The sequence below is a fragment of the Ceratotherium simum genome, chromosome 8, assembly GCF_057802395.1.
Source record: "Ceratotherium simum simum isolate JZ-2026a chromosome 8, ASM5780239v1, whole genome shotgun sequence".
In the NCBI taxonomy this organism is placed as follows: Eukaryota; Metazoa; Chordata; class Mammalia; order Perissodactyla; family Rhinocerotidae; genus Ceratotherium; species Ceratotherium simum.
The window spans coordinates 12825266-12843220 of NC_141907.1; the positions used below are offsets into that span (position 1 = coordinate 12825266).

General features: G+C 39.1%; 1 protein-coding gene across 3 annotated transcripts in view; it reads right to left on the minus strand.

Moving 5' to 3' along the window:
• TAPT1 (transmembrane anterior posterior transformation 1) overlaps positions 1-17955 on the minus strand; it is a 67697-nt gene that overhangs the window by 13656 nt on the left and 36086 nt on the right. For all 3 annotated transcript variants that reach the window (XM_087434129.1, XM_087434128.1, XM_087434130.1), the window contains exons 4-9: positions 14239-14401; positions 11397-11532; positions 9924-10021; positions 9684-9753; positions 4106-4186; positions 1140-1249 (exon numbers count right to left, since the gene is read on the minus strand). In XM_087434129.1, coding sequence (XP_087290255.1) covers positions 1140-1249; positions 4106-4186; positions 9684-9753; positions 9924-10021; positions 11397-11532; positions 14239-14401 — 658 coding nt within the window. The remainder of the gene's footprint in view (positions 1-1139; positions 1250-4105; positions 4187-9683; positions 9754-9923; positions 10022-11396; positions 11533-14238; positions 14402-17955) is intronic.

Below are 17955 nucleotides of genomic sequence, written 5' to 3' on the forward strand. Positions count from 1 at the left end.
ATGATCCCATGAAAAGGGAATCATTCTGTATTAAAGGAAGCCAAGAGAGGAAATGGTGAAATTACTTTGTCAGTGTTTTACAAGAAAGTGTAGGGGCTGGCCCAGTGGTGTAGTGGTTAAGTTCACAGGCTCCACTTCGGTGGCCCAGGGTTTGTCGGTTCTGACCCTGGGCATGGACCTACACACCACTCATCAAGCTATACTGAGGTGGCGTCTCACATACAAAAAATAGAGGAAGACTGGTGCAGGTGTTAGCTCAGGGAAAATCTTCCTCAAGCAAAAAGAGGAAGGTTGGCAACACATTTTAGCTCAGGGCCAATCTTCCTCACCAAAAAAAAAAAAAAAGTGTAAAACCGTATTTTATTCAAGTATATTAAAAGTATTCAGAAACTCATAATCAAATCATCATATTGTACTAGTTGCAAATGCATTAGATTTTAAATCTTTGCCTTTTGAAATAAAACAGTTAAGTATTAGAGTAAGACCAAGTACAAGTAAAATCTAGAAAACTGCTGAAGTTACTATTCATTTTGGGATTGAAGTAGGAAGGAAGACTGCACTAGGAAACTCTCTTACGTTTAGTACACAATGAGCCTATAGCCACATATCTATTTCTGGAAATTCTACGGAATATCTGGTTACAATATAAAACAAATCTCTCAAAGTTTCATCAAATACTTTCACCAGAAAAACATAGGCCCTTGTTTTCTATAACTTACGAGAAACCTATTCATCATCACAGAAGAATCAATTTTTAAGTATAAAATATTTTAAAAATCCAAGCAGAGAGAAAAGTTTTGATAGTCTAATGTTTTAAACAGAAACAATGTGATTAAGTAAAGAGATTATGATAGTATTAACAGTTTATAATGATTCCAAATCAGTGGCACTCTGACATCAACTACTGGCCAAACTATACCTCCACCCAAAAGTATGGAACCAGGACTATTCTATATTGATATAATATACTTTCAGTAATGTAATAATTTTTAGAAATTTAAAGTTGTAATTCTAACTTTTTAAGTAGTAGTGCTCTTTTATTATCTTCATAAATGCAAACCTAAACTTATTCTACGATTTTATAAGATTAAGTAGCAGAATTCAACATTAAACATTGAATAGCTTATTAAAACACATACGTCTGCAGTAATGTCATTGAACTTGGTGATAAAGGCATGTTTTACAATATCTACAGCAATTTCTGATGCAATCACCATACAGACATCTGGAAACAACACCCAGAGATGATCTATAAAGTAAAGGAAAAAAGAGACAATTAAATCTCTTAATATGAACAGAATCCATAATATCATAGGCTACCATAGAAATCTGAAATCTCCACAGGGCAAAACTATAATGTTTTCAATAAACAATAACAGAGCTAGAACTAGCATTCAATTAAATATCAAAAAAGCCATATTTTCTCAAGTTAAAGGATAATTCATTCAACAAGTATTTATCCTGTACTTTCTCTGTGCCAAGCACTACCTGATGGGCGGGACCAGTGGTGAGTGAGTCCCTGCCTTCCTTCACGGAGCCAATGTACTGGTGGGATGACTAATTAGGCAGGCTCATTATAAAATCCTTTAATTCTATAGCTGCCTCATGAGACAGTAAACAGCTGGTAGGGACATGTGCTGAAGTCAATTGAACAATTTTCCCCCTCTTTGATCACTATGACAAAGATATTGGTCAATCATTTATTTCACTGTCATAGAGATGTAATTTGTCAAGTCTGCTCACCTCTACCACATTTATTAAAATGTCAATTCACTACCAAAGACCTGATAAAAAACACAAACAGGGGGCCGGCTCTGTGGCCTAGTGGTTAAGTTCTGCATGTTCCGCTTCGGCAGCCGGGGTTCAGTTCCCAGGTGTGGACCTACACACCACTCATCAGTGGCCATGCTGTGGCAGCGACCCACATACAAAATAGAGGAAGACTGGCACAGATGTTAACTCAGGGGCAAATCTTCCTCAAGCAAAAAGAGGGAGATTGGCAACAGATGTTGCCAATCTTCCTCAGTAAAAAAACAAAAAACAAAAAAACAACCCCACAAACAGACAACCTCCTAAGACCCAGAAGAAGGATATAATAGTGGGACAGAGCCAGAAACAGGTTAGAAATGTTGATAAGGACCTACGGCAATTCAGGACCTGGATGGCCGGAGGGTGCAGTGGAGACAACACAGATGGGGCTACACATGCTGACATCGCAGGGCAGTTTAGTGAGTCTGCGTCATGTTGAGGTTTGGGGAATCAGGGGACCTCTTTCAACAATAAACTCTGCCACTAACTATATGACCTTGGGCAAGTTTCTTCATGATCTAAATTCTAGTTTCTTCATCTACAAAAGCAAAGTATCTACTTCACCACTAGGAGAATTAATTAGATGAGATAATGATGTAAAGTGCATAGCCTTCTGCCTGGCACACAAAATAGCTGGTATTCTTCTCATGTTATTCACGATCTTGGGAACTTGGGGCAAGCTTCCATAAATAGTATTTGATTTAAAAAAAAAAACTAAAGAAAGAGGAATTCACCAACTTTAAGGGCTCCTTTCATCATACTCTCTGTTACAGTAGTGATAAAGGAGACAAGATAAGTTGTGGAAAGTCAAGTACAAACGAGAATACGACTTCAAACATCCAGCTGTCAGCAGGCTTAGGGATTACTGTCCCTTGGCACAACAACCCTGCTGTGGGATCCCACATGGGCTCTGCTGGGACCAGCCACCCATGCCCACTACTCTCTCTCATGGACACCATTAGCTGACTTAGTTATAAACCAAGAATCCAGGCACACAGAGAATCTAGGTGTGTGTGTAGAGGAGGGGCTTTGCTGCCACAAGTCAGATAGCCTTTGGATCTATTCAGATTAGAACTTAAGCCACTGTAAGATATATCATTGGATCTTATAGCTTCTACAAGAAAATAACTTCTGGAAACATATTTCCAAGATCTTATATCTCATTTTACATCTGTTTCTGATTTTTCACAGGTATCTAAAAACTAGCAATGCACCAAAATAAATTAAGAGGAAGTTATCAAATGCCTGTAACAGGCATGGTATTGGGTGTAATAAATGAAATGCAAAACGTAATCTCTTTCCTTAAGAACAAGGTTGTACAAAAATGTCAGACGTAAAAAAACTCTAAATTATTTGAAAAACCTAAGCACATGACCATTTCCCACCAAGCTCACTTCAGCATTACCAGACTGCGTTCTAGTTCCCTCTTTCCTCTATTAGCCTGTGAGCCCGACACAATCTCAGTACTTTCCACACGTGCCGCAGTGCCCAGCCTTGTGCCCGGCACATAGCATCCACTCAGTGCCTGCTAACTGAATGGATGTTCATGGAGCCTTGACAACTTCCTGTCAGCCTTGTTTCAGAGGTGTATATACACAACAAAATTTACTGCTTTCCATTATATTCCTTTAACCTATCCTTATTCAAAATGCTGGTTAATAGGCAGCAACTGAGTAAAAGACAAATGTTAAGAAGGAGCAAAAGGACCGGCCCTGTGGCTTGGTGGTTAAGTGCGCGCGCTGCGATGCTGGTGGCCCGGGTTCGGATCCCGGGTGCGCATCGAGGCACCACTTCTCCGTTCATCCTGAGGCCGAGTCCCGCATACAGCAACTAGAAGGATGTGCAGCTACGACATACAACTATCCACTGTGGCTTTGGGGGGAAAAAATAAAATAAATAAAATCTTTAAAAAAAAAAAAAAAAAAGAAGGAGCAAAAGTTCTTTTGGTGAACCCCTAAAATGAAAAAGCACGCTACAGTTAAAAAAATAAATAAAGGAGTTTAGAAGCTGCAGTCTTTAGCAGGGTCCACTCCCTCACTGAGTACACAGCTCTGGAGATGCTGTGCGGTTTATAAGAAATGGTGAGCCAAAGACCACTGCATGTGGTATGGCATCCCAGCACACCACAGAAAATATATCAACCCATTCTACCGAGACAGGTGTTTCTAATACTCAGAGTGGAACAGCTGAAGTTTTTTGAAGTTTTCTGCAATACTCACTTTATTCCACGTAAAAGAATGATTTTTAGTTCAAAGAGTAAAATTAGAAGGCACTGTATTTGTTAAGAGTTACTCACCTGGATTCCAAGAAAACTGTTCCATGTTTCTTAGACACACTATTAGCAAAAGCACATAATTTGTGAATCGTTCCTTAATATCTGAAAAAAAAGACATTTAACATATAAACACTATAGTGCCTGTAAATAATACAACAAAAATATAGTGTACATATAAAATAATTTTAGTTGCAACATGAAATTATTACATTGAATATAGATGTCTATAAAATAAATATACTATATATACATAGAGAGAGAAAGAGAGTGGTGCTACATTGGTGAGCCATTTACTTCTTGCCCCAACATAATTCTAGTACGAAAATTCCAATTTTCTACAAACTTAAAAAAATATTCAAACCATCAATCTGCTAAGACTGAGTCATCAGATTCCTGCAATGCTCTTTGGGCACATACGACACTGTTTTCATTTTATAGGAGAAAAAAAACAGAAGCAGAGAGTAAAATACAAGACTGTGGGTAACATAAAACCCCTGTGGGTATCTCAGACTATTTCCCATCTGGTAAATAGTAAGCACACAAGCAGCGACCTGACGAAATCTCTAGCTAAGAGAGTACCAGTATTACAATAGCGTTTCTTAGGGTATATGTAGAACTTAGGGGGAAAAGAAAATCCCAAAATTAGGTTTCATAATGATATGTACCATAGTTACTAAGTACTCTGAGCTTAGTCTGAATGAATTTAATAAAAGCAAACAACTAAATTCCCGCTAAAGGCTAGTTTACACATTTCACTTTTTAAGCTGTTATTTTCTTACTACAGTCTAAGACACTATGTAATCAAGAAATGGAATGAAATAAATCTATGTCTGCAGCAAGTCTGGCATAGCCACATGTGTGTGTCTATGTAACGGTGGGGGGCTACGGCTAGAAGACATCACTCATATAATAACCCATCTCAATACATCTGTATACATCTGCTGACATTTCCTGAATATTCTATTTTCTATTCTACTACCTCAATAATTTGGGCTTCACCATGCCATTGAACTGTGGACCCGCTATAGCCCTCTACATTTCAGTTCCACCTTGAAGTCCTTCCTGGGATCATCTTTGCGCCTCTTTTCTGATTTCCACCTTTCCCTGTTACTCTACAGGAAACGGTCTGGACTTTTATTCTACAGCTAAACCTTGGTCTCTAAATGAGCTGGCATTTTCCATCTGGTCTTCCCTTAATCCCTAAACCTCTTTCTAGTCAGGAGCAGCACCTTCTTTTCCAGGCCAGCTCAGCTCCTAGCCCTTATTTGTGAGGGGTCTGAGCTGTACCTTGACTTCTTTGAAGGCCATTGGGCACAAACTGCTGTTCTATTATGAAACCATAGAGTTACTTCTCATGAAATACCATGTCTTGGGGTTTAAAGTCAGCATGGTGAGTCTCAAGCTGCGGGGTACAGGTATGCTCCCGTGAAAGGCATCACAAAGCTGGGAGGAAGCACGTGTAGGGTTTAAACTACACGTGTTACAGATCACATGTTCAATTTATTTTGTTTCAGAAGGGAATACAAGTTAAAGGAAGAAGCTAAGAAAAGTCTGTCCTAGAATAATTTCCACCATAATCTGAAACAAAATGTATTCTCTGCTACTTATAATTAACTGTGGAACTTAATTCATGGGATTAATTAAATTTGCCAATGTACCTTTAATTGGAATTCTATACAATTATTCACAAAGCTGCATCTCTGTGTGTGCTAAGTCCTTTGGATTTCTAATTTCCATAAACAAATTTAGCAAACAAATGTACTTATTTCTGATCCTTCTACCAAGTATGGACATATAATACTAACTTGGTTCATTACAGAATTATCTGGAAAGAAACTGTCTTGAAAAATTTAAAATATTATTTCAAATAAGCCAACATAATTTTTACGAATTCTAATATAATAAAACAAAAACAATAGCAGTGCTCAAATTAATCATATCTGATTCTTGGACATATGATAGTTACCAGCAGAGAGAAAATCTACAATCATCTCAAGTCTAAGTATACTGATAAAAGGGGAAAAAAAATCCATCTTAATAGACAGATATTTAAGGAAAAACAGATTTTAGAAAAGCAGACTATTTCAAAATACTGTAGAGATTAATAAAAACTGATGAATTTTTTTGGTGTGTGACCAGCAGTATTCTGGGGACTGGCTCTCATCTTGTAGCTGCTAATGCACGTGAAGAAGGCAACATATTCAGAGTCACCATGCAAAAAGTAGGTTTTAGGGATTCCCCACCTATCCCTTTAATATCTGAGCACCACATGCAATATTAATGAGACTGCCTAAGATAGATTTTTTTTTTCCTTACTTGGAAGTGGGTTTTATTTTATTTAATTTTCTCTCTTTTTTTTCAGGAAGATTGGCCCTGAGCTAACATCTGTTGCCAATCTTCCCCCTTTTTTCCGTTTTTATCCCCAAAACCCCAGTAGATAGCTGTATGTCATAGTTGTACATCCTTCCAGTTGCTCCATGTGGGACGCAGCCTCAGCACGGCTTGATGAGCAGTGAGTAGGTCCACACCCAGGATCCGAACTGGCGATCCCTGGCCACTGAAGCAGAGCGCACGGAACTTAACCGCTATGCCACCAGGCCAGCCCCGGGAGTGGGTTTTAAAGATTTTATTTATTTATTTTTCCCCCCAAAGCCCCAGTAGATAGTTGTATGTCATAGCTGCACATCCTTCTAGTTGCTGTATGTGGGACTCGGCCTCAGGATGGACGGAGAAGTGGTGCCTCGGTGCGTGCCCGGGATCCAAACCTGGGCCACCAGCATCGGAGCGCACGCACCTAACCACCAAGCCACAGGGCCGGCCAGGGAGTGGGTTTTAAAAGCTACCTTAGGGGGCCGGCCCCGTGGCTTAGCAGTTAAGTGCGTGCGCTCCGCTATTGGCGGCCCGGGTTCGGATCCCGGGCACGTACCAACGCAAGGCTTGTCCAGCCATGCTGAGGCGGCGTCCCACATAACAGCAACTAGAAGGATGTACAACTATGACATACAACTATCTACTGGGGCTTTGGGGAGAAAAAGAGAAAAAAAAAGGAGGAGGATTGGCAATAGATGTTAGCTCAGGGCCAGTCTTCCTCAGCAAAAAGAGGAGGATTGGCATGGATGTTAGCTCAGGGCTGATCTCCCTCACACAAAAAAAACCCAAAACAATTAAAAGCTACCTTAGGTAAAATTAAATTCTTATAAAACCTGAAGGGAGACAGAAGGGAGCACAACACAGATCACCTTGTATTGTAACGAACTATTTTACCTCCAAAAAAAAAATAAAACTTTTTCATGCTGATTACTAACCATTTTAAGCCAAAATATACTCCTGAATTTCTTGTAAACTCACATGCATTGTCTGATCAATATTCCACTGTTTTCAGAGTTTTCCTAAAACTCAAATATTAAATCTCTAATCTTTCTAAGCTAAGAGAGTATAATTTGGGGGACTTGTTTATAAAAAAAAAGAAAAAGGGATATTAATTATATCAACACGCTGGTGATAAGGTTAAAAATTGTTCACAATCTCCTCCTCATAACACATGAAGACCGAAAACCCTTAAAACTTAAAGATCTGCATGTCTAGTTTAAAGCTCTACAAACAGGGCCAGCCCCGTGGCTTAGCGGTTAAGTGCGCGTGCTCCGCTGCTGGTGGCCTGGGTTCGGATCCTGGGCGCGCACCGACACACCGCTTCTCCGGCCATGCTGAGGCCGCGTCCCACATACAGCAACTAGAAGGATGTGCGACTACAACATACAACTATCTACTGGGGCTTTGGGGGAAAAATAAAAAAAAACAAAAAACAACTTAAAGCTTTACAAAGACTGCCTACTGAAAGCAGGATATTAATATAAACTAGTAAAAAATATGAACAAATGAAAATCTTCTAGTGAATCAATATATTCTGTAATTAACTCCTGAAGCTGACAAAAAATCCCAGAATTTCGTCCCTTCCCTTCTTTTCCCTCCCTCCTCTTTCATTTCAAATTCATACAGCCTTGGCAGCACACATTTGAAAGGAGAAGACTATTATCACACAGAAAGACATAGCATACACTGCGTCTCAGGGCTTTAACACCTAAGGTCCATCACTGCCCCCTAGACTCATCTAGGAGTTACTGCTAAAGTTTTTCATTTATTCTTTTTGTTCCTTGTCTAGTTTTCAAATCTCCCATAATTCTAAACATTTGTTTGCTTTAATATATTCATATGCCTTTATTTTCCTTGTCTAATATAGAGGTAAAATTTACATACAGTGAAATTACAGCTCTTAAGTGCACAATTTGATGACTGTGATTGCATAACCTGTGTGTCATCATTCCCATAACTAAAATACAGAACTGTTTCAGCACTCTAGGAAGTTCATTCCCCCACACTTCTCCTCCAGTCTATCTGCAACCCCAACAAGCAATCATTCTTCTCTTTCTAGCATCATGAACTAATTGTGTCTCATCATAAACCTCATGTAAATGAAATCACACAGAGTACTTCTTGTGGCTGGCCTCTTTTCACTCAGCATGAGGCTTCTGAGTCATCTATATAGTTAAGTTTTCTTTAATTGCTGAGTAGTGTTCCACAGTATGGACATACCAAAATTTGTGTATCTACTTTCTTCTTGATAGTAGGATTTGGTTATTTCCAGTTTTTGGCTACTATGAATAAAGCTGCCATAATAATTCTTGTACAAGTCCTTTTGTGAAAATGTGCTCTCACTGCCGACTTATAGGGTAAGTTAATATTTAACTGTTTAAGAAACAGTTTTCCAAAGGTTTTCCAGGGCAGTTGTAATATTTTACATTCACACCATCAATGCAGGAGAATGCCAGTCACTCCACATCCTCACTAACACTCGGCTCGGTCAGGCTCCAGGACCAGCCATTCTGGTGGGTGTGCAGTGATATCTCATTCTGGCTTTTATACCACAGTGCAAATGTCACCATGGTGAAAGAGATAACTAATGTCTTCATATTCTTATGAAAACAGTTTTGACTTTGCAGACTCCCTGGAAGGTTCTCAGGACTCCCCTCCAGGATTCTACTTTGAGAACCAAGACACTCTATGCTGCTCCAATTTTCATAACTACATAAGATAATGTTTCCAGGGATAAACTTTGTGCCTTCACACTTCTCAGAATTCGAAAGGAGGCAGTAAGGCATAACTGAAAAAGTTGAGAACAGAGAGACAATCTGAGGTTTGTGGTCATAATTCTCCTCTTAGTAGCTATATGAGTGACCTTGGGGAAGTCAAATTACTTTCTCTGTGTTTCACTTTCCACATCTATAAAATGGAATAATCTCATCTGCTTCCAAGAAATTTCTGGATTAATGAGAACCTTCTGAAAGTATGGTAGGCTGCTACACAAATGTTTGTAATTTTTTACAGGGGATGGGGAATGTAAGACAATAAGAATCATCTTAAACATCCTGAGATTACCATAACCAAAATAATAAGAAAACTTAGTAAAGATGTTGAAAGAATAAGAGAAAGTACAGCTTAAGTCTAAGAAACAGTGGCTCAGAGGAAATGTGACATTATAGTTTCAGAATGAATTGCAAAATAATACTGCATAAAGCTGCAAGTAGAATCTAATTGTACATACCACTATTTGACATTTGAAAAAGATTGTTCTTTTCAAACTTCTTGAAAACACTTCCTTTAATTTCAACAAACTGAAATAGTAAACAGAAATATCACCTTTATCATTATAACAGTTTTAAAAATGGACATGCTACATATAAAGCTTCCTGGAAAATAAAAAAAATAATTTTATCCCATCCAGAATACTACTGTTAAAGTACCCATATAACCTCAAAAATGTAAAATAAAATCTCATACTTACATTATTAGACATCATGATAGTAAGCAGTGACTTATTGTGTGAATTAAAAGCTACGTTGAGAGTTGTTGCTTGAACCATTATAAGAATTGCATGCAAAACTAGCAGTAAGTGATGTCAAGGAAAAAACTTAAGCCTGTTTTCATATTATATTAATAGATAATACTATAAAATTTTGAAAGTAAATAATGGGGGAAAAAGATGACAATGCTTTCTAAATCAAGTCTTACATAAGTATTTTATTATCTTTGTAATTTCTCTACTAGTTATAGTTGATATAAATTTGACAGGATAAGAGGTATGCAACCCATATGAAACAAACAAAAGCAGAAATGAATCTCTGCATCCAATCACCAAGACCTTGAGTCCTGGAACACGGCTGTCATGTTCTCTCTGGTCTCTGGCACTTGGCACAAAGCTTGGGAATTAGGACCTCAAAAAAGTTTGTTAAATAAATGGAATAAATTATGGTAAATAATGAAAGTAGAGACTTAGATATATACATTCTAAATTAAGATAATTTGCATTCTAAAAGAGAAAACTCAATGAAAAAGTTAGTCTGGAAAGGATTTTCCTTTATGGTTCTCCAGGGGATGGGGAATGTAAGACAATAAGAAATGTCTGAAAATTAAGATTCTTCTTCATATGTCATTTTTGAAGACATCCACAAGTTGCAGAATTATAGTCATATTACATATGGAATAGTTTATTTAAATTACAACAGTAACTGTTTTACTCCATTATACTTGCAACAAGCTTTTACTTTCATAGAACCTTCCCACTTAGTCCCTTAACTTCCCAAGTATTGATCCAATTCTTTCCAGTAGCACTCTCTCAGAGACAGTATGAAAAAAATCACGACACAGTTCTGTGAATGAATGGAACTTAAGTGTAGGTACACGTGTGTGTAAATATATATGTACAACTACACACACACACACACTGTGTTATATAGTAAAGCACTTACTCTCCAAAAGAAAAGCTTTGAGATGGGGGTGGAGATGGGGGGAAATAAAATATCCAAAATTCCTCCCCAACCAATTTCAAATTTTACTCCTGATGAACTGTATACATTTTAAGCCCAAGGTTATAACAAAGAATTCATAGGTATAAAGATAACTTCAAGAAAAATTCCAATATTAGTATGAAATAGTTATATAGATATATAAAGATATTTATATACTATATATAGTGTATAAATACACTATACTTTTATTCTAAAATTCTTCCTTATAATCAGTTACACTGACAATAGAACTGTTTTCTAGCAGTTCAGAGGGTCAAGCATACATGAGGCTCTTTATATTAATTTACAATTACCATTATAACCAATTTCTCAAAAGAAAGTAGACATTTCATATTAATCTTCAGGATACACACACACGGATATCTTTAAATCTGAGAAACAGCTAACCAAATAAAATAATGTAGAATATGCATTGACTCCTGGAATTTTTGATAAGTCTAAAAGGATACAGACATAGAGAACGGCCATGAAAAAGTGAGGAATCACCCCGATGTGGGCTCTTTTTCTTTCTTTAGGCTCTGTTGCTGTCCAATAGAGAGCATCTAATATGTCTTGTCCAAATGATGAAAACAGACGATCTGCTACCTAAAGGAAAAATTATTGAAAAGGTGTTTCTTAATATTCCATTTAAATACGTCACTAAAATTCAGATGCAATTCAAATACTGGAGATCTGACTGTTTAAGTCCCACTAGAAGATAAGCGCCAAAAGAGCAGGGATGTTTGTTTAGCTATCCGCTGACATTTCTTTATTTGCTGACATACAGTGAGTGCTCAAATTCTTGTATTATGTGAATGAGACTTTGTCTAATTAGCTCTGTTTGCAACAAGGAAAGTCTTACCTGGTGGCAAAAATAAAAGGAAGAGGACACATCACAATCATAGCTCCTCTGGTTTTAACTCTTTAAATTAAATTCAGGATTCAAACTTAAATCTTTTAGGACAAATGTGTCATTTGACCCACTCTACTCACAGTTAATATCTGTAAACAACAGTAGCTATAATTTGTTTGAGCTTTATTATACAGAATATGCAGATTTACTTCCTAAAGACATTTTCAGGTATTGATCTCCATGAATATAGTATGATAAATGAAAAGAAGAAAGGAAAAAGGAGGGTGCATCATTCAGGATTCAGCAGGAATGCCACATCCTGAGAGAGGCCTTTCCCAGACCATCCAGTCCGTGTGGCTCCGGGTCTCTAAGCATCCCCCTGTGCTTCTTCATCACAGCGTGTCTCATCTCCTAATACCTCCTGTTTACTGTCTCTCCCACCTGTAGGATAGAAGCTCTATAAGATCAGGCTGTGTTCCCCTCTGGACCTTCAGGGTCTAAGACAGCACTTGGCATGTAGGAAGTGTCGGTTCAACATTTGCCAAACGAAGGAAGAACAGCCACCACTTAGGAGCTCTTAGCACATATGCCTGGCATTGTGCGAAGCCCCTTCTACGTCCTGTCTCGCTTAATCCTCATAATTCCCTTAGTATCTCCATTTCACAGATGAGAAGCTGAGGACTAGAGACATTCGGCAACCAGTAGCTGCGTGCAGGATAACCAGTATCACCAGCAGGACTGGAGGTAGTGTATCTCCAGACTAGAGCCTGGACTCTTGCCCATTATGCTTAAATCACATCACCAACTGTAGTCTACAAAGTGAGTAAGTATTTAAACCATTTCGCTCAGCAATTCGTGGATCCTTTTTCTCGGCCCCTTTCCTAACGACAGTAATAATATCACCTTGTAGAGGGCTTTGTAAATCAGAAGGCAAACACATTAAGTTTGGGGGTGGGGAGAAGCCCTTATCACCCACAACCCTCTAAGAGGGAAGGCAGTAAAGGAGACTGGCAGGGCCCTGGCATAAGAGCCACTCAAACGGCAGAAGGCCAGGAGATGAGGCCTCAACTTTTCTTTCAGTGAGAGGGAGGGGAGAGCAGGATGGCTACTCGGCTCCACAAACTGCACCCACACCCACCATCCACATCCTACTTGCTGGGGCAAAGCAAGCATACAGCAACGAGCCTAGACCAGGAAGCTGCGATGTGGTTTTAAATCATCTCTGTCGTGAATTTAGGAGTAAACAGGACGGTTAGAGTTCCACGGCTTCTGTGAAGAGATGGGGAGACCTCATCTACCAGAGCAATACAGCTTCAGAGCAGAAATCTGTCCACTCATTAGGAAAAATCCATTTATGGCTAATTTAAAAGATATGTAGACCTTACTTGTGTCCCTAAAAAGAAGTATAGGAAAATGTAATTTGAATCTCAAAAGTTTATCACATAACCTAGAGTAGCTTACCATTTAAAAACTTATTAAGATTCTGCCCGTAAAGCAAAGTACTTTTTTGATTTGTGTAACTGCTTATTTTTGGTATAAATGCAGATTTTCACAAAGTGACTGCTTTAAAGTGAGATATGTTGTATTAAAAATGTTAAGTACTTAGAGAAATTGGGAAACATGTTTACTTGCTCTATGTAAAAATTTCAAAGCAATTTTTGTGTGTGTGTGTGTGAGGAAGATCAGCCCTGAGCTAACATCCACGCTAATCCTCCTCCTTTTGCTGAGGAAGACCTGCTCTGAGCTAACATCCATTGCCTAATCCTCCTCCTTTTTTTCCCCTCAAAGCCCACCAGTAGATAGTTGTACGTCATAGTTGCACATCCTTCTAGTTGCTGTATGTGGGACGCGGCCTCAGCATGGCCGGAGAAGCGGCGGTACGTCGGTGCGCGCCTGGGATCTGAACCCGGGCTGCCAGTAGCGAAGCACGCGCACTTAACCACCAAGCCACGGGGCTGGCCCCTTCAAAGCAAATTAAAATGTAAATCTATTATAGCAAATATAGATAATCCTAGCACTTTCTTCATAATTTTTAAAGTTCTGGAAAAAAGCACACATGAATTTCCAATGAATGTGCAAAATGCATTTCTCTACCATTTGACAATTTACATTCTCAAGGGGGTATTGACACAAAAATGTCCAGGCAGCAGGTTTGCTTCTTCCCTATGTGAGGACACGTCACGCCCTGAGGACCTCTGACCCTAAGTGTATCCTAGGACCAGCAGCAGACACATCATCTCGTTAGAAAGACAGATTCTCCAGCCCCAGCCCAGACCTACTAAATCAGAATCTGCATTTTAACGAGGTCTCCAAGTGACTGTGTGAACCCTAAAGGCCAGAAGCACCATCAGCAGAGCCGGAAGGAAAGTCTTGCGTATTAGAAGCTAGCGGTTGTGTGCCATCACCCAAGCCTGTGCAGGTCGAGGGCTGGACTGCTGGGCGATAAGCGAGGGCCTCACCTCGAGCATATTGTAGATGATGTAGAGCTTGATGACCGACTGCCCCCGTATCAGGTGATACATCATGGAGTAGTCGACATAGTGCATCATGAAATAGCAGATGACCAAAATGACACCCTTCAAAATGTCACACACCTGGGCAGGCTGGAGCAAACGTCTGTCCCTGAAAGATATAAGGAGGAATAAAAACATGAATTTTACTTTACATGTTCTTGAAATAAATCATCTTTACTGGACATACATTGGCATACAAAGGTAATGAGAATTAGGCTGATCTTTTAAAAACTTCAAACTAACAATGAAAGTTATACTGACACTCAACAGTGTGACATTTCCTGCCCAAGTACAGACTATAAAGATGTTAAACCAGAATTGCTATTAGAAGTGGGCAAACGTAACAAGTGATCACTGAGGGCAGGCGTCTGCTGATAGACGGCTTTACAGCAGTGAGTGGATCGCCTTGATTATGACATATGCCCTCACCTCATCATGAAGCCCTACAGCCCACTGGAGCAGCCCTTCTGACACAATGTTAGCATTCTACGCACATTGCTCTGTACTTTGTACTTTTTATTTAACAGCATAACAGATTTTTCTACATTGGTTCATATGCAACTCATATTTCTATGGCAGTGTAGTGTTCCACTGTGTGGATGCATCATAATTTATTTAACATTATCACTGACAGATTTCAAAGTCTTCTGCAACTATAAACCATGATGCAATGTACACATCATGTCTCATATATGAAAGTGTATCTGTAAAATAAATTCCTAAAATTGGAATTTCAAGGTTATGTTCACTTGACATTTTGATAGAAGCAGCTGAACTGCCCTCTGCGAGGTTGTACCAATTTATATTTCCACTAGAAAAGCATGAGAAAGCCTGCAGCCCATGTGCATCAATTCAGTGTTTGATCAACTTGTGGATCTTTGCCAATCCCACTGGTGAAAAATGGTATCTAGTATAGTTTCAATGTTAATTTCTCTCATTGGGAGACTGACATCTTCTTTACATATTTAAGTTATTTATATTTTCCTTGAATTCTCTCCTCATATCTTTTTCTTACTAGGATAGCTTTTATATTACAGAACTTAGTCCTCTGTGACTTGAGTTGAAAATAGTTTTTTTCCTAATTAATGTGAGCAGAATCATTCCTTACTTCTCAGGTCCAAGTATGAAGAGCTAAATCTAAATTGTGAATGGAAACATCTTACTAACACAGCAAAAATACATGAGAAAGAAGAAATTTAAGATTTCTTTCACTAGATATAAAATTCCTGTGACAAGAACGGGAAAGATGCTCTCTCTAAATCTATTAGAGGCTGAGTCCTCAAGACAGAAAATGCTCAGTCTCCTGTTTTGGCAGCTTTGATGTACAGTAAAATCAGTAAAAAGCCCCGAGTGTTTTCATTAGGAGCTGTAGAGTCTCTTCATTTCCACCATCGTGACAACATTCTAGCAGATACCTCAGGGGTGAGCTCAGTTTCCAGCCGGCCGTCAGTGTTCTAAGCTATCTACTTATTTGGTATTCCTTGGCTACCTATTCTCTGGAGCTCTCTCCTAACCCTTGTCCACATTCACATCAGGGACTCTTTTCCTTCAAAGACCCTTGCAGAGTTCAACAAGGGAATCTGTAAGCTTTCCAAACTGCTACCCGGAGCACTGTTTTACAAGATGACGATGATGTGTGCAGCGCCGATTCTGTGAGCAGTTGATACAGAACCTCACTCTTGTTTTCTACAATGCACACTGTACACAGTTTTCAGCCAGGTATGAACGTGATCTGGTCACAGAGAGAATATGGGATATTGCAGAAATCCTGAAAAGACACAAATTCTGTGAAGACTGTGTCCAGGAAGGACTAGGAGTACATGGGAAGCCACTGGACTGAACCACTGAGCCCAAATGGAGAGAGAGGTCAGAATCTGAGTCAGACCACATGTCTTGAGATGGGCATAATAAACTGAGGGAAATTACTCTCAGCAGTTGAAGCTGAAGTTTTGGGCAAAACTGCAGCAAGGACCAAGCTGATCAATCTCTACCCTCACTGGTCTGCCCCTTTCTTTTCTCCAGGCCATTCACCTCTCCCAGGCAAACTCTGGCCCTTTTCTCCTCAGGGAACCCAGAGGGATCCTCATCTCCCATCTCCAAACACCTTGCCCAGGACACAGATTGCTCCCCAGAGCTATCTGACTATCAAGGGAATTCCCTGTCCCCTCACCCACAAGACTGAAAATGAAAGAGGTATTACATTTGTCGAGAGTTGAAGCTAAACATGTTTTTAATTCAAACAATGAGAAGAGGAGACATTCTGAACATCCTCGGGCTCCGGGCCTGTGTGTGACTGTCTCCCCTGGGACGGCCAGGGGACAAACTGAAGCATCAGCATGGAGTACTCCATCAACCTCCTCCTCAGAAGAGCAGGCACAGCTGAAAATCACAAATCACCACAGTGTGGCCTTTGTATCTAAGCACTCTAGGTCATGGTTTATGAATTAAAGAAAATGAGAGGAACGAAAAGTAGAATGGTATTAATGGATTTGGGCATTACCCAAATGATTACCAAATCATTTGATTACCAAAATGATTTTGATAACTAATTAAAGTAGAACACTAAGAGCTTTTGGTACTAGACTGGCATCTACTTAGTTAAGAGATCTCAGTCAAAGCAATTTTATTTAAGAGATAAAAGGCTTTTATATATATATATATATATATATCCAATTGTGTTTCTTTATAAACATCTGCAACAAAGGAACAATGTGTTATTATATCCATGGAGGAATATTATATTTAATACAAGTCATCGTTAGAAGTTAGAACTACCGAAATGGGAAATGTATATCCCAAAATAAGACAGTACCACGCATTTTGAACCAAAATGATAATAAAATTTAAAAATTTAGCATAAACAATTTTAATTTCGCTTTATCTTGTGTAGGATTAAACCAGGTTGTAAAAACAATAGAAAAGTTGTAAAAACACCTTATGCTACAATCCACAGTTACCATGTGGCAGGCACCATTCTGGGCCCGTTGCAGACATCCACTTTAGCTTCCACAATAATCCGATGAGGAAGGTACTATCACCATCCCAATTTTACAGATGAGGCAAAGAGCAGCCAAGAATGTGCTTGCAGCTGTACAGCTAATAACTTAAGAAGTGGGGAAGAGGGATCTGAACCTTGGCACTCTGCTCTAGAAGACATGCTCTTCACTACCATCCATCTTTCTAGACTTTTCTTTAAAAGAACTTTGAGGGCCGGCCCTGTGGCTTGGTGGTTAAGTGCGCGCGCTGCGATGCTGGCGGCCCGGGTTTGGATCCCGGGTGCGCATCGAGGCACCACTTCTCCGTTCATCCTGAGGCCGAGTCCCGCATGCAGCAACTAGAAGGATGTGCAGCTACGACACACAACTATCCACTGGGGCTTTGGGGGGAAAAAATAAAATAAATAAAATCTTTAAAAGAACTTTGAAACTTAGAGGAATCAACAACTCAGTACCTTTTATCTTTCAGCATAATTTAATACTGTATAATTTATCACTGTACCGTCGTCCTTTGGAAAAACTGTGCTAAAAACCAAATATATCTATCATTTTTTCTCTTTATTTCTAAAGAGAGAAAAAAACAGGACTATATTCCATTGGATTTAAGGCTTTCTGTGCCCTCTCTGCTCTTGTGAAAATCTTCCATTGCTAACACCATAATTGGTTG